This window comes from Wickerhamiella sorbophila (assembly GCF_002251995.1).
Source record: "Wickerhamiella sorbophila strain DS02 chromosome Unknown contig3, whole genome shotgun sequence".
NCBI classification, from domain to species: Eukaryota; Fungi; Ascomycota; class Dipodascomycetes; order Dipodascales; family Trichomonascaceae; genus Wickerhamiella; species Wickerhamiella sorbophila.
The window spans coordinates 810,519-836,952 of NW_020194004.1; the positions used below are offsets into that span (position 1 = coordinate 810,519).

Consider the following 26,434-nt stretch of genomic DNA (forward strand, 5'->3'; position numbering starts at 1 on the left):
ATTCCCTTATTTCGGCAAACCCGCGGGGGTTTCATTAAGGGCGTATTAGCTCATCTTAATCCAACCCTGACACATAATGTCTCGCCAGAAGGACTTTTTACGGGTTTACCCAGGTTTGAACGACTTTGGTGATGCGCTAGAAGCAATACCGCTTGAAATGGTAAGGCATTTTACTTTGCTCAAAGAAATTGATGCTAAGTGCGCTGATACAGGCCCCCAGATCAGCTCTTTGATTGATGTGTTTATGAAAACCCCTCTTGATGCCCCCGAACGTGAGGACAAAGCTGAAAGACTGCGCCAAACACTCCGCGAATTTATGCCAAGTTTAGAAGAGAAGATGCACGTCGCAAGTATGGCAGCCGAAACAATGACGAAGCATATAGAGCGCATCAACGCGGACTACGCATTGATAGTTGAAAATGAGATCCCTGAACATATCCAAGTTGACTATGATGACCCAGCGCTCACAGAAATCAAAGTGGTAGACAAGCAGGGATCAACGAGATCTGAGGCTCGACGAGAAGCTGTCGCAGCCCGTCGAGCAGCGGCAGCTGCTGCTACTTTTGCCGACGCCAAAACAGTGGCTTCTGGCGCCAACAATTCGGCTTCAAGATCAGGCGGAGTAAGAAATCGTGCCCGTACATCAACTCCTCAGCCATATGGTAACGTGAGCAATAACGGTGCACCTACCGTCAACAATGTTTCAAATAACGTCAACCCTCCAGGTGGAGACCGCAGCTATGACAGGTCAACCAAGCGGCAACGAAGACAAGAGGATGAATCGGAAACAGAATTCCTCCCGCCAAACCATATTGTTGCCGGATCAGGTCCTGTGCCCAGTCGCCGCCGTAGAGCTCTGCAAGAGAAAGATGAGCCTGTGTACTGTTACTGCGAGCAAGGCTCCTATGGGGATATGGTTGGTTGTGACGGACCAGATTGCAAAAGAGAGTGGTTTCATTTGGGATGTATCGGACTTTCTTCGCCACCTCGTGGTCAGTGGTTTTGTAATGACTGTCGTCGCCAACAGGCGCAACTTGGCACCGTTGCAACAGTCTCTCGGAGAGCTCGCTAAACCCAGAGGAAGCAGAAAAACTTCTTCTATCTAATTTATAGCGCTATAATCCCAGATTTTTACCGAAGAAGCCCATCTACACATCCACAGACAATAAACGAAAGCAAAGGGTACTGAATCACTCGATCTTCATCACCTCCGTAGATTCTCAAAAGAATGCACGATGCAGACCCGGTGAAACAAACTGAGGTCTAACTTCACGCAACAAAGAGTGCCTCAAACAGAGGGAAACAGACATATATATTTCATGCACACTTCAGGTGTTTATCATCATCTTGGGGCACTCCCATCTCAACAGCATCTAACTAAGGCTAAACGAGATTACAGCAAGGCAAGGGTTTACTGCAATGCACACAGCACATCAGGTAAGTTCTGCAGTAGTTAGCAAATTGAGAAAGTAGGACATAATGTTTATTTGAGACCTATCTGCGCCGATCGGACAATTAAGCATGGCTCAAGTCTTCCCACACTGGTCTTCATGGGAATCGCGTCTCCTCCGCAGTTATACTCACATGCTCGCTGCGGAGTTGAGATTGTGGCTGCGCCCTGAGAGGAGGTGATATTCCCATTAGCTTTGTCAGCCGCACACATCGCCAGCTCTTGAAATCATGTCAACAGCTAGAAAAAGCAGTGTTGTGCAGACTTCAACTCCGCAGAAGGAGATACAAGTAGTCGTTATTGGCGGAGGAGGAGTAGGAAAGAGTGCTTTAACTGTGCAGTTCATTCAGGGCCACTTCATCGATGAATACGACCCCACTATTGAAGACTCGTATAGGAAGGAGTGCATTGTTGACAGCGAGCCGGTTTCACTAGACATTCTTGACACAGCTGGACAGGAAGAGTATTCTGCTATGAGGGAACAGTATATGCGAACTGGCATGGCTTTTCTTCTTGTCTATTCTGTGACATCGCGTTCTTCTTTCGAGGAAACCCAAGCCTTCCACAAACAAATTCTCCGCATCAAAGATACCGAGAAGTTCCCTGTTGTACTTGTGGGAAATAAAAGCGATCTCGAAAGCGAGCGTGAGGTGACATTCGAAGAGGGTCAGCGCGCGGCCAACCTCATTGGGATTTCTTTCTTCGAAACATCAGCCAAAAACCGAGTCAACGTTGAGGAGGCGTTCTTAACACTTACGAAGCAAACACTTAAGTTCCAAAGAGCACAGTCGCAAGCACGTCCTGTCTCGGCTGCTACTGCTCCTGCTCCTCGAGGTAATCCCGTCCCTAGGCCAGTTAAGAAAGAGGAGAAGCGGAACGGGTGCTGTATTGTATGCTGATTTCTAAAATAATATGTATTTCAGGGATAAGGTCTTTTTAGGTCGGAGGAGCTTCCTTGGCCGATAGTTGAATTAGGCTTGTCAGGGCCCTCATTCAGTTTACCTTAACCGCTCGAATGATGGGACACGCTAAGACCACATGTCGCTGAGTGTCAAATACCTGTTAAAACATAATTGGGTCTACATGGCTCAAGGTCTTTGATATCACTTTATGGCGGAGATTGGTTCAGCCTTGAGCATTTCGCACTCAAACTGCAGACTATACCCGCGAAAACTATTGGAACATAGTTTAGACGGCTTGAAACTAATTAATAAAGTGGTATACAATAAAGTGAAGAACGAGCGATCCAAAGACAAAATCACAAAATGCGCGCTCAGGGGATACTTTTCGGAACTCCTCTTTATTTTCTGGGTTCACTTGAGTTCTGAGCGCGGCAAGCAAAACAAACTGGCCAACTGTTGCGCTGAATCCACCCAAGAATGCGTTAAAAGGCTATGTTAGTTACCGTTTGTTGAAGGTACGGTCTTTGCCCGAATGGGCTACTTACGAAATTGCCAACTAATAGACAAAAAATAAACTGTACCACACCCGAGAGCACCAGAAATACCATGAAGATGTCAATCAACTTCATACGGGGCGGGGCATTCTTATGCGCATTGACCAGGCTGGTGAAGACGTCCATTAGTCAACGACAGTTCCCACTACGAGAGATGTAGATGCAGAAATCCAAAATTAGAAAATACTTAGCTAGTTGATCCATCGTCTATTGAACAAAGAGCATCAGCATTGGATTCGCTGAGACTGGTATCACTTGCTGGATGTATGTGGCATAGAACGAAGTCTTCTTCAATTTCGCAAGAGACAACTGGAGCGGGTTCGTCGGTTATATTGATAGCTCGATTACTAGCGGGTAGCGACATCATTTGAGTTTTCCATGATTCAAAATCTTCTCTAGATTTTAAGATAAAACCCGCAAGCATAGAAGGGTCAGTCTCAGTGAATGGGAGCTCTCGCAATCGGCGAGAGTGCACAGACTCCAGTAAACTTCTGTCGACCCCATACTTCAAAGCAGGACTAGGATCGTGAGGATCATGGAAGAATAGCCGATCATTTTGATATCCATAAAAGTAATGTGATGTTGCTGTGCGTCCTCCGGCTATACCCACCGTCTGTGGTGAATCCAAAAGTGAACGAAGACCGTCAAAATAAACTGGATTCACTGTATCAATACCTAGTCTCAACCCACACAAAACCAAAACCGACTGCCATTCATCAGTTTCATCTGAAGATCCTGTAGCAACCTTTAGTAGTGCCTTCTCGTACACGTTCATCCCGTCACTAATATATACAGCCAAGTCTAGCCCAGACTCACTAACGAGTGCTTTGATGCAGGTGGCGACTGTACTGGGTCCAAACCATTCACCTGGAAGCTTGCCACCTGCAATTGAGCCATGTTCAACGAATCGATGTATAGAGAGTGGCGCGTCCTTCTCGTCGTAAAACAAAACAAGAACATCTTGCTCAATTGCTTCAACAGAGCCATTATAGCGCCACTCACGGCTCAAACGGCTGATCATTAAAGCATTGGCAAGCAAACTCTGTCCAGTTCTTATCATACAACCCCATCCAATATCAGAAACAAATCCATTGAGATCAATGCTAGTGCCTCTTAACAAAGCACCTATCTTTAGCGGTGACGGCCCATCGGGGTGTTTTGGAATAACCGCAAAGCCATTCCGATATCTTAACCATACCCGTGATTCCACATCGTGTATAAAGTCAACTGGCCATTCATCGCCATTACAAGGATAACTAGTACCCAAACAGACCACTGAGCCAATTGTGGGGGTAGGCTCATTAGTCCATAACATCTGGACAATACGCTGCAAAGACGAGCTAGATGTGGCCATGTCTTTAACTCCTGTGATTTCTACAACTCACTATTACCAAACCAACTGTCAGCGACCTCAGAAGTAATGAGGATGATGCAGTGGGAGATTTTAAATCATAGGCAACCGTGATCTGGCGAATACATCTGCATATACCTTAGCAAACAGGCGCACGGTTGTGATAAAAACATTAACTTGATAAAGAGATTTTATGGCTGCTAAAAGGAAAAAGCAGAGCAAGCGCGGAACTCTGCCACCAAATAACCCCCAGACTAGACGAAAAGGTGGGAAAAAGGGTGGCCGTCGTGGCGGAGATAGCAACCGCAAGGCCAGTGGTGGAAAAAACTGGGTTGACTTAGATTTCATCCCTTTAAGGTCAGAATTCTTAAGCGGAGGCTCAAGTGTATCCCGCCGTTCAAAAGAAAAACCAAAGCGCATGTCGGGCAAGCGTGTTTTACGGGAAGAACGAAGTGCCTTGCGATTCCAACCTGTGGAATTCGTCCTTGCTGATGAAACCTATGACCCCTCTGTTGTGGTACAGAAAATGATGCATGATTCTGTTGAAGGAGAGGTTGACCCTGAGGTGCTCATGCTGGAGAACGACGAACGGGAGAATGAGGTGCGCATGCAGCAGATGGAGGACACAGAGAGCACTGGCATTCTTTCAGCCCATGAAATACCAGCTGTATCAGAGCTTGAAACAGGCTATAGTCCTGATTCCTCTGGTTGTGAGGATACGGATCACCTGTGGGATTTGAGCGAAGCAGCCCAGGTGGACTTTGAGAATTCATTGGATGAAATCCATTTAGATTCTATGAGCTTAGGCTCTGATACAACAGAAGAATACACTGAAGACGACCAGAATGGTGTAGCTGATCTCTCTAGCAACGGAGAAGTAAACGACATTGACGAAAATGATTACAGTGATATCGACACAAAAGATGCTAACCTGGAAATGTCTGATGCTGATTTTATGGAGCTTACGGATTCTTCCGGTAGAAGTGGGGATAAGTCTTCAGATTGTGACGTGGGCAATTTCGAGGACGCAGATGTAGAATTGTTGCGAAGGTTTGCAATGCGCGATTTCGACGGCCATGCTAGCGACATATTTGACGACTACGACGATATGGATAGCGAAGAAGCAGATGATCTCATACAACAACTGATTGGGGGTATGGCAGATTTCAGCTCGTATGAAGTTCCAACCACATCGAAGCGGAAAGGTATGAAGACTTCTTCGAAAAGAAAAGAACGGAAGAAAGCCCGTGAACTAGAGAGACTAACCAATTTTGGTAAAGATCCTGAACTCTGGCAGAAGTATCCTGAAAGTATCAGCGTTCAGGACGTTTTACAAGAGATAAACGACTTTGTACTCTCGGAATATTCGCAGGAGATTCGGTTCCCCCCGCTAGATCACAATGCAAACTATTATGTGAAAGAAATTGCAAAGCTACATGGCTTGGCAACTTTCATGCAAGGAAGAGCCACTTTGAAATGTGTTGTTGCCGCTAGAACTTCTCGCACTGGTCCTGTTCGAGATTTTGCTCGCCTGCGTTCGTTGATATCGCGTCGCCAGTCATTTTCGAGGGTTGACCTAAATATTAGGAAAGATCGCTCAAGAAAAAAAGATGCACGACCAAGTGCACGTGTCAGAGATGGTGAGATTGTGGGTCATCAAGCAGAGTCTATCTCCAGCGGTAGTATTGGTCACAAGCTCATGAAGTTGATGGGCTGGGAAGAAGGGACCGGCCTTGGAACGAATAAAGCTGGTATTACAGCACCCATAAGCGCTAAAGTTAAACTGAGCAAAGTTGGAATTGTTGCTACTCAGGAAAGAGCCGCGTCTAGCGGAGTTTGAGTGTTGCAAAAGGTGTTACGAATTGGGTTTTATTTAATAAAATTTACTATACAATAAAATGATGAAATTCATCTTAAATTGAATAGACAATGAAGAATTGAAATGGAACGTTACCACTTTCCACTGGCTGCGAGTTGACCCTCATTTGCATATGACCAACCTCCAAATTGTTGCTGTACACTGGCAGTCAATACAGACGCAGCATCAACCACTGAATCAGTTGGCACCTCATTGGTGAATTCTTGATCAAAGTTGGAAGTATCAGTTGCAGAAACAACGGAAGGTTGGAAAGGAGCAGCGTACTTTTTGTTTAAGAGGCATTTCCAGTCGATTTGCCTGAAAAAGGGATGCGCTCTAATCTCGACAGCTCCATTGGCACCCAGTCGAGTCTTCGGGTTGCGATCCAGGAGCCCTTGGAGTAGTGATCGAGCGTCTTTGTCCATGTTTGAAGGGAAAGTTAGCTGGTCATGAAGAATTTTCTGATACATGTTCGGTGTGTTCTGGTCGTAGAAGGGAGGAAGTCCTGTTAGCATTTCATAGAACAAAACACCCAGTGTCCACCAGTCAACCACCTTCGTATATCCCTGACCCATCAGCACTTCTGGCGCAAGGTACTCTGGCGTTCCACAAAATGTGTTTGTTTTCTCTTCGCTCCCCATGTTCAGTTTGCAAAGACCAAAGTCACACAACGCAATATGTCCAGAGTAATCGATGAGAATGTTCTCTGGTTTCAAATCTCGATAAATAACATTGTATTCATGCAAACATTCAAGCGCACACAGCAGCTCGGCAGTATAGAATCGTGCGCGGTTAAGATCGAATCTACCTTCGCGCTGAAGGTGATGGAAAAGTTCACCTCCGTTGACGAACGCTAGAACGAGGTAGAGTTTCTCAGGGCTCTGGAAGCTGAACTTGAGGGGAACAATGAAGGGATTGTTGATCTTAGCCAAAACCATACGCTCCGCAAGGGTATGCCCAACTTCCGAACGCGAAACGATGTGAGCTTTACGAATTGTTTTGAGAGCGTAAATCTGCTGAGTATCCTTCTTGCGAACCTGCATCACTTTTCCAAAAGAGCCTTTACCAACAACTTTAAGTAAAGTAAAATCGTCGATTGTCAAAGGCTGATTGCGGGTAGCTTGTTTTTCAAACCTTATCAGCAGAGAGCCTGCATTTCGGCCCTGTTGCGTTTTTAGTTGGACAGGCTCGCTAGGGGACGAGCTGTCTGTCGGAAGAAGTAAGCTTCCGAGATGGATAGATTTGATAGAAGTCGTGCCAGACGAAGGGGGCATTGTGTTGGTTTTCGCATTTGATTTAGTAGAAAATGCAGACATGAGGCTTGAAGACGAATTCCTGTTGCTTGCAAGTTTAGGATCCCGTTCATCTTCTTGGATATGCTGTACTGTGCGAGCAAAAATTTCCGCCTTTAGGGGCGGCGATGAAGACGCTGCGTCGAACGCCGTCGTTTTGTCCCAAACAGGACTTTCAGCAGTTCCACCAATTGCATCCAGCACTATCTGGTTTTTATCATAATCGAGGACCAAATAAATGGGGGGAGGACGAGTCGTACTAGAATCGAATGCCCACTCCGGCAAAGCCGCGCGAACTTCTGCGGGGACTACCAAATCCGTACTTCCATATATTTTGACCCTCAACAAAGATGGCTTTTTGGAAGTAGCTGTTGCAGCGGCCATCGTTGACTCCGATGCGGAGTTCGCCGACTCTTTTGAAACTGTGCGACTACCATCCGACGAAGGGGCCTTGGATACCGAAGGACGCGGGGTAGTCAATTCATCACGCGCGTCCTTACCGGAAACTAGTGTATTTGACCGAGAGGAATTCCCCGGACTTTGGTTATGAGATGATGAACCCCGAAGGAAAGCAGCGGAGATGTGAGTTTCTTTAAGCTTTTTCGTCAGTTTCCAAGTGGATGCCATGAGGAAAATATATCAAAACTGAGTCGTTGGACAAACAACTGACAGTTTGCAATTGAAAATAAAAAAAAAAAGAGGGGTTTGCTAAATTCAGTGGGGCAGGCTTCAAGATAGCCAGGTGTGTTGAGGGAAGGTGCGCAACGCCGGGTTCCCGCTTACGCGAAACCAGTTTCACGGCCCCAATTTGCCCTATCTTAGGTTCCTGCTTATTCCCCTACCTTCGTTGGGATTAGGCAGCAAGTCAACGCGCGCCTGGGCAAGGGCTGGTCCTGATTTGAGCTCTTCCACGAAGCACCAAAAAAACCACAGCTCTTGAATGTGATTCCAGCGGCAAGAGAGCTGCCGTATTTGATAGAATGCCACACTAATAAAAAGGAACGGTTTCCATTGGACCACTACTGAAAGATATTTCTCCGCTCATGCGCAACGCGTGCTAAATTTAGGGTAAAGCTATGACGAGACTTCCCCGGTTTCTCCGGTTTGGTCTCGCAAAAATTCCGAAAACCTGGGTATCCGATAATGAAGCCCATTGTTCACATACAGTTGGGGGGAATATGGATGGGGTATGTAATAAATATGAACTCAATGCAGACTCAAACCTTAAGGAAACTGAGAATTTCTTGAGTATCGATATCTTTCGGTAAGGAGCAGCCCTCTCTTTCAAACAAATAACCTTTCAAAAGCTTGCTCAATTCGATAGTGGGCTGGCCCGGATAAATATCAGAGTTCTGAGCAATGTATTTCGCGGCATACCACACTGTTTTTCTGAAGTTGGGGAACGTGTACCGCTGCGGAACGTTAGTACGATACTCAAGAGCTTCAATTCTTAGTTGGGAAGCCAAATTTTCCAGTGTTAGAAAATTCCCGCCTAGAATAACCGCGTCCTTGGGGGTATAAACAGCGTGAATCCAGCCCGAAGGTATAATCATTGTATCGCCAGGGAATAGATTCACCACGACGCATTTGTCGACTAGATCTGAAAGCAGTGTGGTTGCCTGGGCTTCGCTTTTGCACCATTTTTCGTAAATCAACAGGTTATCACTCGTCGGCTCAATGAATGCGAAAGACTTCTGGCCTGAAACCACATGGTAAAACACCGACGTTCCACCAAAGTCGACATGGAAATCAGTAAAACACCCTGCGGTTCCCATCAGACAATAGTACTTGACTTTAGGGCGCTTTTTGGTCTCAGATACCGGCCAGATTTTGTCCACAAGATCTAGCTTGTCGACATACGCTGGGCGCTGGACCAATCCTTCTAATTTTGTTCCCGAGAACTCCAGACTGATTACATTTAGCACTCTATCACGATTTTTTTCCGGAGTCTCGAAATAATCAGCCCATTTTCCTGCTGTCCAACCTGGCAAATTGTTCTGGGTGACAACATCCATAACGGGTACAGGATAATCTTCACCGATGATTTGTGCCACTTTCCTCGGGGTCAAGCCGCTAGGCATTTTCATATTCAAATTCGATGAGTTTTCTGATCGTGCAATGACTGGCGTCTCATAAACCCCGCTCAGCTCTGAAACCTCTGGGAAATGGGCAGCCTCAAACATGCCCGACTTGAATACTTGTACATGACTGTGCGTGTTTTCAATTTGTACGATTCCGTTGTTTAACGCTGCATAATTTAGACGAAGTTTGTTACGCCTTTTGGAATCGCGCCGAACAGAGGGGCCGTGGGTGGGCTCGCACTGTTGACAGTAGAACTCGACGAAATCTCTCAACTCCAATCTAGATACACTCAAACATCCCATATGAGACCATTTATCACAAACATCACACTGTATCCACTCATCAGGTTCCGCCGTTTCGCAAACTATGCAACACTCGGCAGACTTAGAGATCTCATCATCTCGCTTCTTGTCATTCTCCTCATCTTTGATACCCATTGCACAATTAGCAACAATGGCAGAGCACTCGGCTACTAGCTGCTTTTATTGATAGCCAACTGTGCCCTGGTTAATGAAGTGAGGTGCGTGATCAGTCAAGACCCTGGATTATTAGTAATTTTCACCAATGTTCAAACGAATTTGGCAAACGTCGAAACTAGGACTGCGTACTTACTCTAGCGGTAGTAGCAACAAAAAGGTTGCAAGAGCCAGTGAGGACTGGTCCAAGCAGTTCGGGGGTGACCCTATGCAGACTTTGAAAGGAGTTGTAGATCTTACCGACTCGTCTAGTCGCAGTGCTGTTGGGTCAGAATTTTTACCGCGCATTGACTCTGGTACCTATCGCCCATTTGATCTTGGTATAGCATCAACACGGCTAGCTCACAAGAACGCTCGTGCTGTGACAAAAGTCGACAAGTTCAAAGTAACTGGAATCAACCCGCTGGCCCTCTGGAAACATCCTTCAGCTCTCAGCCAGTTCATCACCACAAATGGCAAAATCATCCCAGGCTATATGCACGGCACCAAAGGCAAGAACCAAAAGCGCTTATCAAAAGCTATTCGTCGTTGTAGAGCAGCTGGTCTTCTGTCCCATGTTCACCGCGGCGTTGATCAACTCAGCCAAAACCAGTATCGTTGATTCAGTTAAATAAGTAGAAACTTGTATGTATATAAATATGAAGAGGGTTCAATAATCACTTGCTTTCGATTGAGCAAGTTCATAAACCTTAAGATACAGTTCGGCCTCTTGTGAACCGCTTTGTTCAAGCACCGGCGGTAAAGTGATGTCGAGGTCCGAAAGAATATTAACCGTGGCTAAATCTTGACTGAACTCAGGAATGGTGAGGTTTTGAACAGGGAAGGTTTTGCTGTGATCCTTACTCCGTTCGAGGAAATTCAAAGCCCGATGCCTGAGCAGTATCAATACAGTGGGTATTGACCGATCAACAAAAGCTTGCCGTAAACAGAGAACAGCTAGTCGGTACGTTCCAGCAACTGAAGCAGACAGATAAGAATTGAATGTTATCCGGGCTAACTGAAGTTCAAAATACCTGTCAATCATAGACAAAAATCTGTAGGGTTTGAACAACGCTCGGTCGCAGCGCCCAACCAATGTATAAACAATCGATAGAAGAAGGGGTATCACTCCCTCAATAGTGTGTGTTTTACCAGCACAAAAAATGTAGAAAGCAAAGATATCATTAACAAGGAAGTTGAAAGCTTTCTCTGCCGTTTCGTCGTCTACCAGGCTCAAAGACATTAAAATCTCATTCGAAAAAGTGCTTCCCCGATCGCTTTGCTCTAAAGACGATCGCAATTTGTATGCAATGAAAAACTCAAAAGAAGATTTGTCGTGCTTGTTTAAAACATTCAGCAGAAGCCGCTGAGAGATCTCAATAGAATTATATTCTTCGCTGTCTTCGAACCAACGGTGTTTGTCTTCGAGTACAGGAAATTTTTCGAATATTGCTCTCCTTACCTCGGCGACATATCCACGATAAACTTTCGAGTCAGTCTCTGAGAAGTCCTTGTACAATATACGCAGGTTATTCAACCAGAGGTCAGCAAAATATTGAGCATTCGTAGAATACAGAAAAGTCACTAACGATGTAGTGTCGCTGTACCAAGAATATATCTGCTTGAACGCGTTGATATATTGAAACGGCTGGGAGGTGAAGGGAAGTGAAAGCCCCTCAATCAGCTTTTGAATCCAGAACACGTCCGGTCCCACTCTGAGAATAAGCTGGCTCCACACTTCAAACTCTGAAGAATTAACACGCCATTCTTTGCATACAGGTAGTGGCCACAGAAGTGCTGCAATACTGACCCAATTGGAGATTTCCCATTGCTCGCTCAAAGGAGTGAAAGCCTGAACAACTCCATTGACAACTGGAACAAGCTGCTTGACGGTCAAACTTTCGAGTATTTCCCAAATTATGCTTCGGACTTCAGCAGGCATGTCCGGAAGCGGATATAAGATGGATCCAGTGATCAGCACACGTGCTTGTGGCCTCCACTTTACCAAGTGCGCAAAATACGTGTAAATCTCCAAAAAAAGTTCTTCAATACGCTCAATGGGTTGGTTATGCCCACTTTTGCGAAGTTCTTTGTACTGTGAGTGGGCATCTTTGATCATGTTTTCCGCCCATGTTACGCACTCGCCTAAATCTTGCCCCAGAAGAATATACATACGCACCAAGATATTCCAGGCACTCCAAGCTTTGATCCTGATTGCAACATGTGCATGTGAAAGATTCACAAGATCCGAAATTTGAATGAGCTGGGGTCTTACAGAGGGGTGAGCGAATCTTGATAAAACCAGCAAGATCCCGTACTGAAGCGAGACAGCACTCAAGTCAGAAGCTGAAATACTCTGTGTTTCTGGGAAAGATAGTGAAGTAAGCGGGGTTACTCTGCCGGCAATTCGCGCGCTTTGCCCACGATCCACGCGGGATAGCGTTAAACCAAGTAGTTCCAAAAAATAATGGTGTTCACTTTTATGGCCAGCAGTACCATCAAAATTTCCAGCCCAAAGAAAAGCTGGCAAATCAACTGACTCACCTCTTGAGTCTGTATATCTCTGCTCTTTAGCAAAGTACTCAAAAAAAACAAAGACAACTTCTGCTGAAACAGGCCACTTCCATGTTGTGATGAGCTTCAATATCCTCCTCAACAACGTTTTGTGATCAGATTGTTTTTGTAAATAGTCAGGTGTTAGAAACGTTAGAAGGAGGCCCCAATGTGATTCAGAAATTCCACGTATGTGCTGAAAAGCTGCAATAGCAGATAAGAAGCTCCAAAGACGTTCCGGCATCTTACACCACCTAGAAAAGTAAACGGTTTTCTTTTTAAACATTAAGTCGAAAAGTACACCACTTTCAAGAATGACAAGCTCAGGCCCAACTTGATCTTGCGGATGCAAATCCCTTCGAGTGACGAGTGCCTGATGAGACATAACTGCCAGACGATCTAATAGGAATGCAACATAATCATTCTTGGTTCGTTCAAAGAGTTCAAGATACAGGGGGTCCTGCAATGACATCTGCTCAGAAACAACAAGGGTGAACATGGCGATTGCGAATTGTACCTTGATAACGTTCGTAATTCCCTCCATGTGCGTTTGCAACGAAGAACAAAAACAACGAGTAGATTCCACTAGGACTAATCTTCGTATTTCCGTGTCAATAATAAAGTCCTGTCGAAATAGGCCAGCTGTTGTTTCTAGTAGAAATGCGTAAACTTTGGTGAACAGAACATCGTCAATCTCGCCAACAGCACCTGACACAATCCTCTCAAGGTCTTTGAAATCTGTCCTTAAAGAAGTCCCAGTCGCTGAGAGAATATGTGTTCCAAACGGTGCACAATTTGCCTCTCCATTCCAAACACCTACGTTGTGAATCAATTCAAGAGTGTTGGAACCAACAAACGTATCCCTCATAAAGTTCAGCTTGAACATTGGTGCGAATTCATGATAGTCTCGACTGATTTGGGTGCCATGAAGCGTAGCTGCCTTGTTTCCAAGTGAGCGAACCTCAGGTGCAGCTCCACTGTGAAGCGGTGGATGTTTCCGACCACCAGCTGCAAACCCAGCCGGAATCTCAATGATAGGTGTACGAAACATAGTCTGAGAAATAGCATTGAATCCATTGTATTTTTTTTTATTCCTGTTCTCTTTGATGCGAGATTTCGGTCCGGGAGATGCCTTTTTGTGATCCATTGAAAGCGTGGACACTTTCGATCTGGGAGCCCCTGCCACAGCCACAGTTGGCAGAGTTCGCACTGGATTGGAACGTTTATTTGATGACATTTTGTCAACATGTGCACTCGAACCCTTTTTTGGGAAGCTCTTTTCACTTATAAAGAGAGCCGTTTGCAACTGTTTGGGAATTCTGAATTTGGGGGTTCCCCTGAACCCACGTTTCCAGCGAGCTAAAGTCTTCTTTTCTTCTCCGCCATCGTGCAGAGCGAAAAACTTCCCATTAGGACCATCTTTTCGCGAACCATTAGAGTTGCAGGTTCTTGCCGCAACTCTCATATAGTCAGGCGCCGAGTCGCCCATATGACGAACAATTGAGACCAACGAAACCATCTTTTTACGCTTTACTCTTTTGATCGAGCCACTGGCATGAGAAAGCATGTAGTCTATTCTTCTGTCTTCTGGAATATCAAGACTGCTCGAGAATTGACTACTGTCGTCTCTATAGCGTGGTTGAGATTGCGATTGCGACTGAGAATCTTCATCAAGTTCCATACTTATTAGTGCACTCTCAGTTTCTTGCTTGGGCTTGGATGCAGGAACTACATCGTTGAAGAGACGCTTGTAAAATTTGAATTTGTGGTCGTGCGAATCTTCGCGATCCGACTCGGAAATCTCGCTTGAGCTCGTGATCTCTTCACTGTCACTGTCAATAACTCGACGACGTGCCAATTGGTGGTTTCCCTCAGGGGTTTTTTGCCCTTGATCATTATGAGCTTGATCATTATGAGGTGGTCTGGGTATGCTAGTGTCCTCTGAATCGCTAAAATCAAAATCTGCATCTTGAACGTCGTCAAGGCTTGATGCGCGTATATTCTTGAAATAATCTCCATAAAGTGCCCTGTCGTAGGCGTATGGGCGTAATTGAAACGCTTTTCGCGGGCGTAGTGAACGCTTGGAGCTTTCATATGCTGTTGTAGAGGGCCCGAAAAGGACTTGTGATACCCTCGGAGTGGGCACAACAGCAATTTTCGCTCCGAGGAGAGGTATTACCGGTAATTCATCCTCCGAATCTGTGATATAACCTCCCGAATAGGGCATAATATCATGTTAGGTGCTATTGGTAGTAGTCTGGTGAACTCTAGTAACGCGTACAGTCAGAGCTGACTATGGGCCTATAGTAGTTACAAATCTTTTTTTTTTTTCGCATAATAACTTTTTAGGAGCAGGCTAGAGACTATGGCAGGCTCCATTCTGAAAAAGCTAAAGAACGACTTGCAACGGCATGATCTTCTGAGGCATCAAGGCGGAAAGAAGAGTAAAAGCGGAAACGGAAGAGATCGAAAGGATCGGGACCGGAAAGTTTTAGACTCGATTCGAGAGGCCTTCAATCCATTCGACACAAAGAAAAACCGAGAGAAGTTCCAAGCACTTGGACAAAATGTAACTGGGCAACAAGGCAAGCCTGGAATCTCAAAGCAAATTGGCGAGGATCAACGAAAGCAGACTTACGAGGCACTCAAGAGGGTCAAGAACCGGGTTGGTGCAGTTGTCGATCGTCGTTTTGGTGAAAACGACAAAAATATGAGCTCAGAAGATGTAATGGTGGAACGTTATGCACGTGAACGGATGGCACGCGTTTCTAAAGCCTCCAGATTCAACTTGGACGACGACGACGATGGAGATAACGAAATTTTAACCCACTATGGACAGGCTCTATCCATGGATGACGATTTTGCTGAGGGCGATCTTGGGCTGGAAGATGATGAACTCCCAAGCTCGAGTAAAAAGCGCAAGCTTGACGAGGGATTGGGTGTTCCAATGCCTGATGCCTCTGCCGAACCCCATAAGAAGTCCAAACACGAAGTCATGCAGGAGATTATCCAGAAGTCAAAGCTACACAGAGCAGCAAGACAGCAAGAAAAAGAACACCAAGAAGATGTTGTTGATGAGCTGAACAGCCAAGATGCTTTCGACAGTCTGATGGCTGATCTGAGGCAGTTTGAAAAGTCCAACAACCCCACCCAGCAAGATGTTAGCGAGATTAACGCAGCCTATGATCAGGCAGTAAGAGAAATGGCCTTTGATAGAAGAGCTCAGCCTGGCAACCGTACTAAGACAGAGGAGGAACTCCGTAAAGAAGCTGCAGAGAAACGTGCAAACCTGGAGAAAATGCGACAGCAGCGTATGGAAGGTGAAGGTGACGATCTGGACATTGGCGGGGTTGGTAACGATGCAGAACTGTTCGGTTTGGAACTCGAAAGCGATGGTAGTGAGGAAGACGTTGAGTTCAGTGACGAGAGCGACGCTGAAACAAAACAGAGAGATCTGCAGGCGACCACTAAATGCCCGCAAACAACAGCTGAGTTGAAGCGTGCTATCTCTGCTGGGGGTGGTAACGATGTTGCTACTATCAAAGAAATCTTGAAACAGGTTGATCCTGCCAGAGCTGCTGGTAATAAGAAGCTAATCGAAAAATTCACTGTTGTTCTATGTCAGTATACTTGCCAGTCGAAGGAAACAGCAGCATTTAAAGATTTGGTACTGATCTTGAAGGAGCTAGTGCCCAAGTATAGCACCGTGGTAGGAGATCACTTCAGAAAGGCAGTCGACGAGGTACACCAAAAAGTCCAGTCAAACAAGCCTTTAAACGGTGCGGATATGCTTATGTTTTCTTTGGTACCCGTCTTCTTTTCCACTTCGGATCAGTGGCACATTGTCTCCAATGGTGCTACTCTAGTTTTGGCCCAGCATCTGTCAAAGACAATGGCAATGGATACCCAGAGCATCGCTGTGGGCCTATATTTCTGCGATCTCCTTTTAGCATATCAGAGAATTTCCAAACGGTTCATTCCTGAAATTCCAGCCTTTCTTTTGAAAACTTTGTCGGCAGTCGATGGCGTTGAACCGGCTGCAAAACATGTTCGCGGGCCTAGAACCTCCACTATCAAGTTAGGCAGTAGTTTCGCGAAGGTCAAGCCGGAGGGCCTGAAGCTAACACAACTAAGGCATCTTACAGGCGATCAGTTGGTCGTTTCCTTAGTGGGTGTGATTGACCGAGCATCGACTCTTTGGCGAAGCTTAGAAGCGTACGCTGAGCTGTTCGAGCCCTTGAGTAAGATGCTTCATCATCTGGCTGAAAACGCATATATCAAAGAGGTATCAGGACGATTGGACAAGACAATCAAGTTCGCTATTCAGGATAAGAGGCCCCTGCAGCTTCAAGAGCTGCGACCCATGGCAATTGTTACACAGGCACCTTTGTTCGAGGATAATTTCAACCCTGAGGTCAAATCTTACAACATGAATCCAGAACTTCGCGAAGCACAAAAGCTCAAGGCTATACTCAAGAAGGAACGCAAGCAAACACTAAAGGAGATCCGACGAGATGCAGAATTCTTGGGCCGCGAGAAGCTCAAGGAGTCTCGCGATTCTATGAACGAATACCACAAAATGCTCGCATCGCTCACAAACAAGATCAATTCCGAAGAAGGAGCGGAGCGAAACCGCTACGAACGGGAAAAACGCAAGCGTCGACGTTAATTTATGTATTTGGAGCATTGTTCTCATTATGGGAAATAAAATAGCAACTTCCGTTATAAAACACTCGGATAATTCCGATCTATGAATCCCCGTACGCGGTTAGAGCTCGAGAGTGATCCATCCAGGCCAGACTAACTCATCTCTTAAAACTCTCCTCAACTGCTCGAGAATAAACTGTTCCACCTTGCTCACATTGCGTAGTACCGCACCATTTTCGCCATGATCACCAATTTTCGACTCCATATTGAGCTGTGTTATTACCTTGACATCGTCGCTGGACATCTGATCATTTCCGTCAATATCACACAAAATGCTCAAATGCACCCGTTTTTTTATATATGCAATGACCGCCAAAGAATGTATCTCGAGTCCTGTAATCTTAAACTCAAGCGGTAGAGAAATGAACCCAGGAGCGGGATAGTTTACGAGTAAGGTAGCTGCCACTCCGAGCTGCGTATCGCCTGCATATCGAAGTTCAACAAACATCTGCGCATCCAGCGGTGAGTATGTTTCATCGAGCCCAAGATCCTCAAAAGACTCTTTTTCAATACTTTCAGAGTTTTCTGCGGACTCAAACCCATCCTGCTCGTCTATAATCTGTGAGATATCATTAGCGGCAGTTGAGAGCTCGTTTGGTTGGCTTCCATGGTTATGTGGAAAGTAATTGAGTGATCCAGAAGGAGTCGATGTTCTTCCAAAAGGTTTTGTTGGTATTTCGCTTACCGGGCTCATTAGCCTAGAGGCTCTTAGTCGTTTCGACGGGTCCTTCAGAGAACCGTGACCTTTGGGGGTCGGGGTAGTATTCTTCGAGCTAGCCTCTCCATCGGTGTCAGAGTCTTCTTCTTCATAAAACTCAGGGAATGGGTCTGAGATGTGCCGGATAGTTATCTCTGGTGGAATACCTCCAAGCTTGAAAGACGACACCGAGAGCGACTGAATGAACGGCGGGAGATCAATGCGCTGAAACTGCTCATCTAGAAATTCTTTGAGTCTATTCTCTACAACCTCGGCATCCTCAATTAGCCGCTGCCAATCTATCTGAATTGACATCGCAAGCCTTCTTTCACACACACACCCCTGTATAGTTTCCTTACTCACCCGAGTGGAGCGTGCGGGTTCCCCCAGGGCAACCAGCATGCGGTCGGGGGTAAGGGTTAAAATCCCACGCGGATGGTGAAAATCTTTTTTGTCACACATTACACGTCGACACTTGCAACTATGAGCTTCGATCTTTCTTCTGCTGACGGCCTCAAAAAGCTTAACGAGCACTTGGCTGATAACAAATTCGTTGGTGGTTCTGAGAAATCTGCCGCTGATGCTGAGCACGCTAAGCAGCTCAAGGCTGCTCCTGATGCCAACGAGTACCCCAAGGTTGCCGCTTGGTACACTTCTGTCAACGCCGAGGACGAGGACGACGATGATGTCGACTTGTTCGGCTCCGATGATGAGGAGGTCGACGAGGAGGCTGAGCGTATCAAGCAGGAGCGCTTGAAGGAGTACGAGGCCCGCAAAGCCGCCAAGGGTCCTAAGGCCGCCGCCAAGTCCATGGTTACCCTTGATGTCAAGGCTTGGGATGATGAGACTGATATGGAGGAGCTTACCCAGAACGTCCTCAAGATTGAGATGGACGGTCTCCTGTGGGGTGGCCACCAGCTCGTCCCCGTCGGTTTCGGCATGAACAAGCTGCAGATCAACTGCGTTGTTGAGGATGATAAGGTCTCTATGGACGAGCTCACTGAGCTCATCGAGGAGGACGAGGACCACGTCCAGTCCGTTGACGTTGCCGCCATGGCCAAGGTCTAAGAAGTGCGTCAGCCTTCCCTTACTAGTTTTTTTTTAAGTAGTAATTTGTTTCTTGAACCTAGTACCTCTAACATTTGATTTAATCTGTTTTCAGGTTTGTCGAAAATTGGGGGTTCCCTACAATCTATTTGCATATGAGCACTGGATTTTTTTTTGTCCTTCTCGTAATCATGGGATTATTTTCAGCTGACCACAAGGGCGAAAATTTGCCATCAATTTTCCAGAATGCCACGAGAAAAGAGGTTCTGGACACTTTAAATAATGCTATTGGCAGTGCAGAACAAACAGAGCCTTCGGAAAACGAAGGAGTCTCAGATTCAGATGATGCAGGTGCCGATGAAATCGTTAACAATGAAGCTAACGAGTCGTCGCCTGATCCGGAGCCACACAAAGCTGGCAAGGCCAAGGCGGCTGAAGACGATAATCTGGAAGAGAAGTATTTCCGGAAATTGATCGGCGAAGAAGACGCACCGTCCAAAACTGCCGAACCCAGCACGTCCAAGTCGAAAAGTGATAAACCACGTCGGGCCGACCAGCAAGATGAGAAAGAAAAGCAAGAAAACACTGTGTTTGTGGGTAATGTTTCATCACGGGTGGTGTCTGATAAACAAGTTGCGAAGCAATTCAAACAACTGTTCACTAAAGTTGGGCCTGTGGCCTCGGTTCGATTCAGATCCATCGCGCTCTCCGAACAATTGCCCCGTCGAGCTGCTTATATCAAACAGAAAGTCCATGAGAAACGCGATAGTGTCAATGCGTATGTTGTTTTCAAGAAGCAAGAGTCTGCTGTCGAAGCTTGCAAGCTCAATGGCGAGGTCTTTGACGACCACCACATCCGGGTTGATCACCTAGCGAATCCAGCTGAACATAATCGTAAGCGCTCGGTGTTTGTCGGAAACCTTGACTTCGAAGCCACAGAAGAGTCTCTGTACCGCCATTTCATGGACTGTGGGTCTATCGAGTATGTGCGAATCGTCCGTGATAATAAAACGAACGTCGGCAAGGGCTTTGCGTACGTTCAATTTAAAGACTCTGCTGCAATTCCTGCTGCCCTCATGATGAACGAGCGAGAGTTAGGGGGCCGTAAGCTGCGGGTAACCCACTCCAAGCAGCATACCAGCAAGCCCACTCCTGCAACCAAAGCTCCTCCTCGAAAAAAGAGAGCAGCCAAGAAAGTGCATATCAATCCCAACGAGGTTCTCGAGGGCTCTCGTGCTAAAACAGGAGATAAAATTGGCTTGGGCCGTAAACGAAAAGCTAGAAGTGGTACGGACTATGCGCCGGCTACTAGGAAGAGAGTCAAAGGCAGCAATAAAAAGTAGGCAGCATCAATATATATAGTTCTGAGGTGCGACTAATTGGTTTTTAGCAGATCATCGAGTCCAAGATCCTGCCAGGCCACTGGTCTGTGTGTGTGCAAAGAGCGCGCGACATGCTGATCTGAGCTAATTTCGTCTTTCTCTACACGTAGCGCATCCTCTATATGAATTTCGTCCAAATCTACCACCTCGGATTTCCACTTGCTAAACAGCACACTCAGTTTCCCCGAGTGTTGATGCACATGGCTGCGTTGAGAGTCCATGTGCTAGCCGGCGACTGACAAAGCGGATTAGGTCCCAGACTGGTTGTGGCTTGGCGAGGGCCCGGATGGACCGAAATCGGCAATTGAGTGCACTGTTATAAATGAGTCCCTGCGTTCTCTGCTGTGAGTTATATGTATTTTATGCGCTTCAGTAATACTTGGCTATACAAACATACACTACAATTAACGCCGTTTCGGAGAAGGACCCGCCACCGAGCAAACGTCATGCCGGCGTGCTGACGGAATCGTTAGACCCCTCCTCAACTTAAACGCCTGCCCACTCAGTATCTTGTGATAGGATGTCGAAACTCGTGCGGTCAATCAAAAACGTGACGAATGGCTACAGTTCGTCGCAAGTGAAGGTGCGCAAAATCACTGCAAACAACGACGAGACCCCGTCTACGGCGGAAATGCAGGACGTTGCAGAACTAACGTACCAGAACCATGAGCTGTTTCTTATTATGGATATGATCGATAAACGACTGAACGATAAGGGGAAATATTGGCGCCATGTTCACAAGTCCTTGATTCTCTTGGACTACCTAGTGCACTACGGCTCCGACAATGTTATCATTTGGTGCCGTGAAAACCTGTACATTATCAAGACTTTGCGTGAGTTTCAGCACACTGATGAAAATGGGCGGGACAGTGGTCATACAATTCGATCTCGTGCCAAAGAACTAACATCTCTTTTGCAAAACACTGAACGGTTGCGCGCGATTCGCAATGAGCGCAGAGAACCTCACAGTCGCCGTCGGCGGCGTTACTCTGATGTTGACAGCGGCAGCAGATCTCGGCAGAGCACCCCTCGAAATAGACCAAATCAAAACGAGGAAATGGACGATGAAATGCGGCGTGCTATTGAGCTTTCCAAGCAATCCGCAGCAGAAGATGACAAGCGCCGGGCCCAGATGCGTTCAGCATCCCAGGAAGATATTCAACGTGCTATAGAGATTTCTCAGGAGAATGGCCGTGATCTATTCAATGGGAACCTTATTGATACGACTCTGGATCCTTACCCAGTGCAGACTGTCAGTACCGGTTACTTGGCTTACGGTACAACGAGCGAGGCCCCTTATCAAGACCAAACGCAACTTCAGGCTTACCATCAAGCTCAGCAGCTTTACCAGCAGCAGCAAGCAGAGCTCCAGAGGCAGTGGAATGAGCAGCAGACCCACATCGCGGCCCTTGAACAGCAACTGCAGGCTACCCAGACTGGTTTGCAGCAGTTTGAGCAGCCCCAGTACCAGTCCCAGCAGCCTCAATACCAGCAGCCCCAGTACCAGCAGCCCTTGGAACCTGTCAAGACTGGGTCCAACAATCCGTTTGCCTCTTTCAACATGAACCAAGCTTCAGCTCCTTCACAACCTGTCCAACAGCAGCAGCCATTGGAACAGCAGTCCACCGGCCGTTCAATGAGAAGGCAGAGCGCTATGATTGCCCAGCATGCAGAGAAACTGGAGGGTGTTTTAACAGGCCGCGAAACAGCAGCCGACTCCTTTGGCAATACTGGTTCCCAGCGTATTCCTGCTCAGCACACTGCCTCTAAATTTATCAATTCAGCAGGTCATGGTGTCAATCAAATGACCTCCAACAACCCCTTTGTTCCTCAGCAGTATACTGGCATCGCAACCACTCAAATGCAACCGGCCTATACGGGCTATGGATTTGGAAATGCTGAAGCCTCACGTTCAAGTAGCAACTTGATTGATTTGTAGACTTGGTTAGGACGTCTGTGATGTTTATAATTTAATGAGATTGTGGTTATAGTTCTCAAAAGCTGAAGTACGGCTAGCATTTGAACTTGTATCTCCAGTAATTGGCCCTAAAGTTTTCAAGCTCACAGAGCTTTTGACAGTATGCCGCTTGCTCTTCGGCCGGGCTGGTTTCGGCCACAGCTTCCAAGGCTCTTGCATTATCTGGAAACTTGATGGCAACGCTTCTCAGTGTCGACAAGGCGTTTGGCGAGAACTCGTTGCACACAGCTTTCAAATATGGCCAGGGAGATTCGTTCATAGGGTCCATTGCGATCTTTTCTTCCACAAAAAGTATTTCTTTGTCCAGAGTTTCCGCGGATTTAAGCACTGGCCAGGTCTGGTACAAAAAGTATCGGAAACTCCATGCCGAGTTATTGAACACATCCTCTTGAATCAGCTGATTTGTGTACTCCAGTAATGGTTCCAGTAATAGAGGGGCTGAACAGTTTTTCAATGACGAAGAGACAGTCCATTTGAGGTGTGACCATGCATGGAAGTTCTTAGGGTCGTCTTCGAGAATGAACTTTACCGCAACAACTTCGCCATTGTAGTATTCCGGACAGTCTTTTATCTCGAGATGCTGGCGATAATTCCAGATCTGATAGTTCTTGGGGGTGTCAAGCGTGAGCTCGTTCAGCCATTCCCCGTCCTCCCCTATCGTTGGTGCATGGCTTTTTACAAGTCCGACTTTGCGATAATCAAAAACATCGTTGCCAATATTTTTCACAATATCCAGCCGGTAGTCCCAAACAGAATAATGTGCGGCGTTGTCTGCTATGATTTGTTTCGTCAGAGCCAGAGCTCGCTCGCTGTGTTCCCCCGCACCCATTACGGCCCTTAGGTACCCCATTGCCTTTTTATATTCGTCGCTATACGCAATAGCCGCTAATTTTCCCGAACTATTGTCTTCAAAGACTGGCTGGACGTCGTCCCAGTTGTAGTCCTCCCAAAACAGAGACATGCCTAGTCGTGAGGTTATGGGTAGAGAAATGTAGATGGATCTGGCCAGGGGATCAGAGATGCCTGTTACTAAGCAGGCTTATAACCCCAAATTTTTTTTCTTTTTCTGATTGCATACACCATCCGAATTTTTTTTCACCACATAAAAGATGAGCAGTGAACCCGTTGAAGTGTCCAATGTCTTTGACACTATTCTCATTCTGGATTTCGGATCGCAGTACAGCCATTTGATCACTCGCCGTCTTCGTGAGTGTCATGTCTACGCCGAAATGCTTCCCTGCACCCAAAAGATCAGCGAGCTTTCCTGGAAGCCCAAGGGAGTAATCTTGTCTGGCAGCCCCTATTCTGTGTATGCTGATGACGCGCCCCATGTTGACCCTGCTGTGTTTGACCTTGGCGTCCCTATTTTGGGTATCTGCTATGGTTTGCAGGAGATCGCTTGGACCCACAATAATAGGGCTGGTGTCACTGCTAGCTCTGAGCGTGAGTATGGTCATGCAACCATTCATGTCCACGAGCAGGAGAATCCTCTTTTTGCCGGTATTGATAATTTCCAGGTTTGGATGTCCCACGGTGACAAGCTGAGCGCTCTGCCTAATGGATTCTCTATTGCCGCCTCTACTGACAACTCCCCATATGCTGCTATCTCCAATGTTGAGCAGCAAATCTGGGGTATTCAATTCCACCCCGAGGTGTCTCATACCACCAAAGGTACCCAGTTGTTGGAGAACTTTGCGGTGAAGATCTGCGGAGCTTCCACTAACTGGAATATGAAGAACTTCATTGGCACTGAGATCGAGCGTATTCGCCAGCTCGTTGGACCCCATGCTGAGGTTATTGGTGCCGTTTCTGGTGGTGTAGACTCCACCGTTGCAGCCAAGCTCCTTAATGAGGCTATTGGTGACCGCTTCCATGCCATTTTGGTCGACAATGGTGTTATGCGTCTTAATGAGGTCGAGACAGTGCACAAGACCCTGACTGCAGGCCTTGGCATCAATTTGACGGTGGTCGATGCCAGCGAAGAGTTTTTGAACAATCTTAAGGACGTTTCTGACCCCGAGAAAAAGCGCAAGATCATCGGTAACACCTTTATTCGTGTGTTTGAGCGCGAGGCTGCAAAGATCACCCCCAAGGCTGGTGACGAGATTGAATTCTTGCTCCAGGGTACCCTTTATCCTGACGTTATCGAGTCTATCTCGTTCAAAGGTCCTTCGCAAACCATCAAGACCCATCACAACGTCGGTGGTCTCCTTGACGACATGAAGCTCAAGCTAATTGAGCCCTTGCGCGAGTTGTTCAAGGATGAGGTTCGTGAGCTCGGTGAGCTTATGGGCATCCCTCACGATCTTGTCTGGCGTCACCCCTTCCCCGGCCCCGGTATTGCCATTCGTATTTTGGGTCCTGTTTCGCCCCCTCAGATCGAGATTGCTCGCAAGGCTGATTACATCTTCATCGAGGAGATTCGCAAGGCTGGTCTTTACGATAAGATTTCCCAGGCCTTCGCTTGTCTGCTTCCCGTCAAATCTGTCGGTGTTATGGGTGACCAGCGCACTTACGAGCAGGTTATTGCATTGCGGGCCATTGAGACCAAGGACTTTATGACCGCCGACTGGTTTGAGTTCGACTACCAGTTCCTCAAGACTGTTTCTCGTCGTATTGTTAACGAGGTTCGTGGTGTTGCCCGTGTGGTCTACGATGTGACCTCGAAACCCCCTGCCACTGTTGAATGGGAGTAATTGGCTCTAAAATCCTTTAAAAAAAACATCTAATATATTAGTACCTTTTGGTAAAAACGATTCATAAAGAAATCAGCTGTCGCTCCTCGGGCCCTCCAGTCGAGTTACAAAAGCTATGGTGTACTCACCGTCGTGACTGATACATAGCATTGACCGGTCGCCACGAGCTTCGTTGTGTACCATTTGATATTGTCCATCAACAACCTCTTTACGCCATTCGTTAAAGCGACATTCCTTCTGCTCGGTCAAGGGGAAGCTTTTATAAAGCGCCTCCTTAGCTGCCCAAGCTGAAGCTAGTTTTTGTCCGGCGTTTTCACTCGTGAGCCCCTCCATTTCTTTTGGATGTAAAATCCTTTCACACAGCCGTTTCAACCTTTGAGGATGCCGCTTTATTATTTCCTGGAAGCGGGCCGTTCGCACTATATCTACACCAATGCCTGGCATGGATCCGTTGCCAGATGACTGATCAGAAAAGCATCCAGATCCCAGCCAGCCGGTATGATCTAGACACATACTGGGGCCGTGTGCGGCAGGCAGCAGAAGTTTCGAACCCGCTGACATTGTTCAACTCGAACGAGACTATTCGCCGCGCCCAGCGCATTTTGGCGGAGTGCTCAGCTGGTCAGCGCCCACTAAACGAGGAAGTTTGGAGCGCTAAAAGACTTGTGGACTCCTCGGTACATCCGGATACCGGAGAAATCGTGACCCTTCCTTTTCGCATGTCTTCGTATGTGCTTTCCAACTTGGTTGTTACGGTGGGCATGCTAACGCCGAATCTGGGCACTGCTGGGACTCTTTTCTGGCAGGTGGCTAACCAGAGCTTGAATGTGGCTGTTAACTATGCAAACGCCAATAAATCTAGCCCTCTCTCTACCTCACAGCTAATCACCAACTACGTGCTAGCAGTTTCGGGATCCTGCTCGGTCGCAGTTGGTCTGAATTCCCTGCTTCCTAGAATCAAAAGCCTCTCGGTAGGCACAAGAGCACTACTCTCGCGACTAGTTCCTTTCGCTGCGGTCGTGTCTGCAGGAATGCTCAACGTCTATCTTATGCGTCGCCAGGAAATTGAGAATGGCATCACCGTGTTTGAAGAAAAGACTAATAAACCTCTCGGGAAATCACGCACGGCCGCTAAGAAGGCTGTTTTCGAAACTGCAATCTGCAGGGCTGTCACAGCAATGCCGGTAATGGTTGTCCCTCCTTTGGTGCTGTACCGATTGCAGCAAGGTGTACTCAAGAATAAATCCATGCGGGCAGTTACCGCCGTAAACTTAGGACTGATTGCAACCGTTTCGTTTGCGATCCTGCCATTCACTCTGGGCATTTTTCCCGCAAAAACACATATCAATGGCTCTCACCTCGAAAAAGAGTTTGCCAATAAACGTATTTGGTACAATCGAGGTTTGTAATTTTTTGGACTCTAGCTTATA

The 26,434-nt window shown here is 46.8% G+C and overlaps 17 protein-coding genes across 17 annotated transcripts; 10 read left to right on the plus strand and 7 right to left on the minus strand.

Moving 5' to 3' along the window:
* Positions 1-76: 76 nt before the first annotated feature.
* B9G98_02315 (Transcriptional regulatory protein PHO23) lies at positions 77-1,072 on the plus strand (the record flags this gene model as incomplete). The annotated part of the gene is made up of 1 exon (XM_024808872.1): positions 77-1,072. The coding sequence occupies one exon, from the start codon at positions 77-79 to the stop codon at positions 1,070-1,072; it is 996 nt and encodes a 331-aa protein (XP_024664640.1).
* A 537-nt stretch (positions 1,073-1,609) lies between these two features.
* On the minus strand, positions 1,610-3,038 carry B9G98_02316 (Dolichyl-diphosphooligosaccharide--protein glycosyltransferase subunit dad1). Its single transcript, XM_024808873.1, has 2 exons — positions 2,898-3,038; positions 1,610-2,842 (listed from the first exon to the last, which is right to left on the minus strand). The coding sequence occupies exons 1-2, from the start codon at positions 3,030-3,032 to the stop codon at positions 2,654-2,656; spliced, it is 324 nt and encodes a 107-aa protein (XP_024664642.1). The 5' UTR covers positions 3,033-3,038; the 3' UTR covers positions 1,610-2,653.
* On the plus strand, positions 1,681-2,349 carry B9G98_02317 (Ras-like protein; the record flags this gene model as incomplete). Its single annotated transcript, XM_024808874.1, has 1 exon — positions 1,681-2,349. One exon carries the CDS (start codon positions 1,681-1,683, stop codon positions 2,347-2,349), a length of 669 nt encoding a protein of 222 aa, XP_024664641.1.
* A 55-nt stretch (positions 3,039-3,093) lies between the features above and the next one.
* On the minus strand, positions 3,094-4,260 carry B9G98_02318 (putative cysteine protease atg4; the record flags this gene model as incomplete). The annotated part of the gene is made up of 1 exon (XM_024808875.1): positions 3,094-4,260. One exon carries the CDS (start codon positions 4,258-4,260, stop codon positions 3,094-3,096), a length of 1,167 nt encoding a protein of 388 aa, XP_024664643.1.
* A 190-nt stretch (positions 4,261-4,450) lies between these two features.
* B9G98_02319 (Protein SQS1) lies at positions 4,451-6,097 on the plus strand (the record flags this gene model as incomplete). The annotated part of the gene is made up of 1 exon (XM_024808876.1): positions 4,451-6,097. One exon carries the CDS (start codon positions 4,451-4,453, stop codon positions 6,095-6,097), a length of 1,647 nt encoding a protein of 548 aa, XP_024664644.1.
* Positions 6,098-6,207: 110 nt separating this feature from the next.
* On the minus strand, positions 6,208-8,034 carry B9G98_02320 (Serine/threonine-protein kinase YPK1; the record flags this gene model as incomplete). Its single annotated transcript, XM_024808877.1, has 1 exon — positions 6,208-8,034. One exon carries the CDS (start codon positions 8,032-8,034, stop codon positions 6,208-6,210), a length of 1,827 nt encoding a protein of 608 aa, XP_024664645.1.
* A 590-nt stretch (positions 8,035-8,624) lies between these two features.
* Positions 8,625-9,926, minus strand: B9G98_02321 (JmjC domain-containing histone demethylation protein 1; the record flags this gene model as incomplete). The annotated part of the gene is made up of 1 exon (XM_024808878.1): positions 8,625-9,926. One exon carries the CDS (start codon positions 9,924-9,926, stop codon positions 8,625-8,627), a length of 1,302 nt encoding a protein of 433 aa, XP_024664646.1.
* Positions 9,927-10,053: 127 nt separating this feature from the next.
* On the plus strand, positions 10,054-10,566 carry B9G98_02322 (37S ribosomal protein RSM18, mitochondrial; the record flags this gene model as incomplete). Its single annotated transcript, XM_024808879.1, has 1 exon — positions 10,054-10,566. The coding sequence occupies one exon, from the start codon at positions 10,054-10,056 to the stop codon at positions 10,564-10,566; it is 513 nt and encodes a 170-aa protein (XP_024664647.1).
* A 48-nt stretch (positions 10,567-10,614) lies between these two features.
* Positions 10,615-14,724, minus strand: B9G98_02323 (hypothetical protein; the record flags this gene model as incomplete). Its single annotated transcript, XM_024808880.1, has 1 exon — positions 10,615-14,724. The coding sequence occupies one exon, from the start codon at positions 14,722-14,724 to the stop codon at positions 10,615-10,617; it is 4,110 nt and encodes a 1,369-aa protein (XP_024664648.1).
* Positions 14,725-14,862: 138 nt separating this feature from the next.
* B9G98_02324 (putative nucleolar complex protein 14) lies at positions 14,863-17,166 on the plus strand (the record flags this gene model as incomplete). The annotated part of the gene is made up of 1 exon (XM_024808881.1): positions 14,863-17,166. One exon carries the CDS (start codon positions 14,863-14,865, stop codon positions 17,164-17,166), a length of 2,304 nt encoding a protein of 767 aa, XP_024664649.1.
* A 99-nt stretch (positions 17,167-17,265) lies between these two features.
* Positions 17,266-18,216, minus strand: B9G98_02325 (Mitochondrial distribution and morphology protein 12; the record flags this gene model as incomplete). The annotated part of the gene is made up of 1 exon (XM_024808882.1): positions 17,266-18,216. The coding sequence occupies one exon, from the start codon at positions 18,214-18,216 to the stop codon at positions 17,266-17,268; it is 951 nt and encodes a 316-aa protein (XP_024664650.1).
* A 120-nt stretch (positions 18,217-18,336) lies between these two features.
* B9G98_02326 (Elongation factor 1-beta) lies at positions 18,337-18,969 on the plus strand (the record flags this gene model as incomplete). The annotated part of the gene is made up of 1 exon (XM_024808883.1): positions 18,337-18,969. The coding sequence occupies one exon, from the start codon at positions 18,337-18,339 to the stop codon at positions 18,967-18,969; it is 633 nt and encodes a 210-aa protein (XP_024664651.1).
* A 170-nt stretch (positions 18,970-19,139) lies between these two features.
* Positions 19,140-20,291, plus strand: B9G98_02327 (Nucleolar protein 12; the record flags this gene model as incomplete). The annotated part of the gene is made up of 1 exon (XM_024808884.1): positions 19,140-20,291. One exon carries the CDS (start codon positions 19,140-19,142, stop codon positions 20,289-20,291), a length of 1,152 nt encoding a protein of 383 aa, XP_024664652.1.
* A 559-nt stretch (positions 20,292-20,850) lies between these two features.
* B9G98_02328 (Epsin-1) lies at positions 20,851-22,269 on the plus strand (the record flags this gene model as incomplete). The annotated part of the gene is made up of 1 exon (XM_024808885.1): positions 20,851-22,269. One exon carries the CDS (start codon positions 20,851-20,853, stop codon positions 22,267-22,269), a length of 1,419 nt encoding a protein of 472 aa, XP_024664653.1.
* Positions 22,270-22,342: 73 nt separating this feature from the next.
* B9G98_02329 (Protein farnesyltransferase/geranylgeranyltransferase type-1 subunit alpha) lies at positions 22,343-23,269 on the minus strand (the record flags this gene model as incomplete). Its single annotated transcript, XM_024808886.1, has 1 exon — positions 22,343-23,269. One exon carries the CDS (start codon positions 23,267-23,269, stop codon positions 22,343-22,345), a length of 927 nt encoding a protein of 308 aa, XP_024664654.1.
* A 148-nt stretch (positions 23,270-23,417) lies between these two features.
* Positions 23,418-25,004, plus strand: B9G98_02330 (GMP synthase [glutamine-hydrolyzing]; the record flags this gene model as incomplete). The annotated part of the gene is made up of 1 exon (XM_024808887.1): positions 23,418-25,004. The coding sequence occupies one exon, from the start codon at positions 23,418-23,420 to the stop codon at positions 25,002-25,004; it is 1,587 nt and encodes a 528-aa protein (XP_024664655.1).
* Positions 25,005-25,462: 458 nt separating this feature from the next.
* On the plus strand, positions 25,463-26,413 carry B9G98_02331 (putative mitochondrial transport protein FSF1; the record flags this gene model as incomplete). The annotated part of the gene is made up of 1 exon (XM_024808888.1): positions 25,463-26,413. One exon carries the CDS (start codon positions 25,463-25,465, stop codon positions 26,411-26,413), a length of 951 nt encoding a protein of 316 aa, XP_024664656.1.
* Positions 26,414-26,434: the final 21 nt, after the last annotated feature.

Excerpts from the sequence above, each read along its gene's own strand:
- B9G98_02316 (XM_024808873.1), bottom strand. The coding sequence starts at position 3,032 with ATGGACGTCTTCACCAGCCTGGTCAATGCGCATAAGAATGCCCCGCCC. Across the intron at positions 2,843-2,897 it reads GTCTATTAGTTGGCAATTTC|CCTTTTAACGCATTCTTGGG; the intron begins GTAAGTAGCCCA and ends TAACTAACATAG.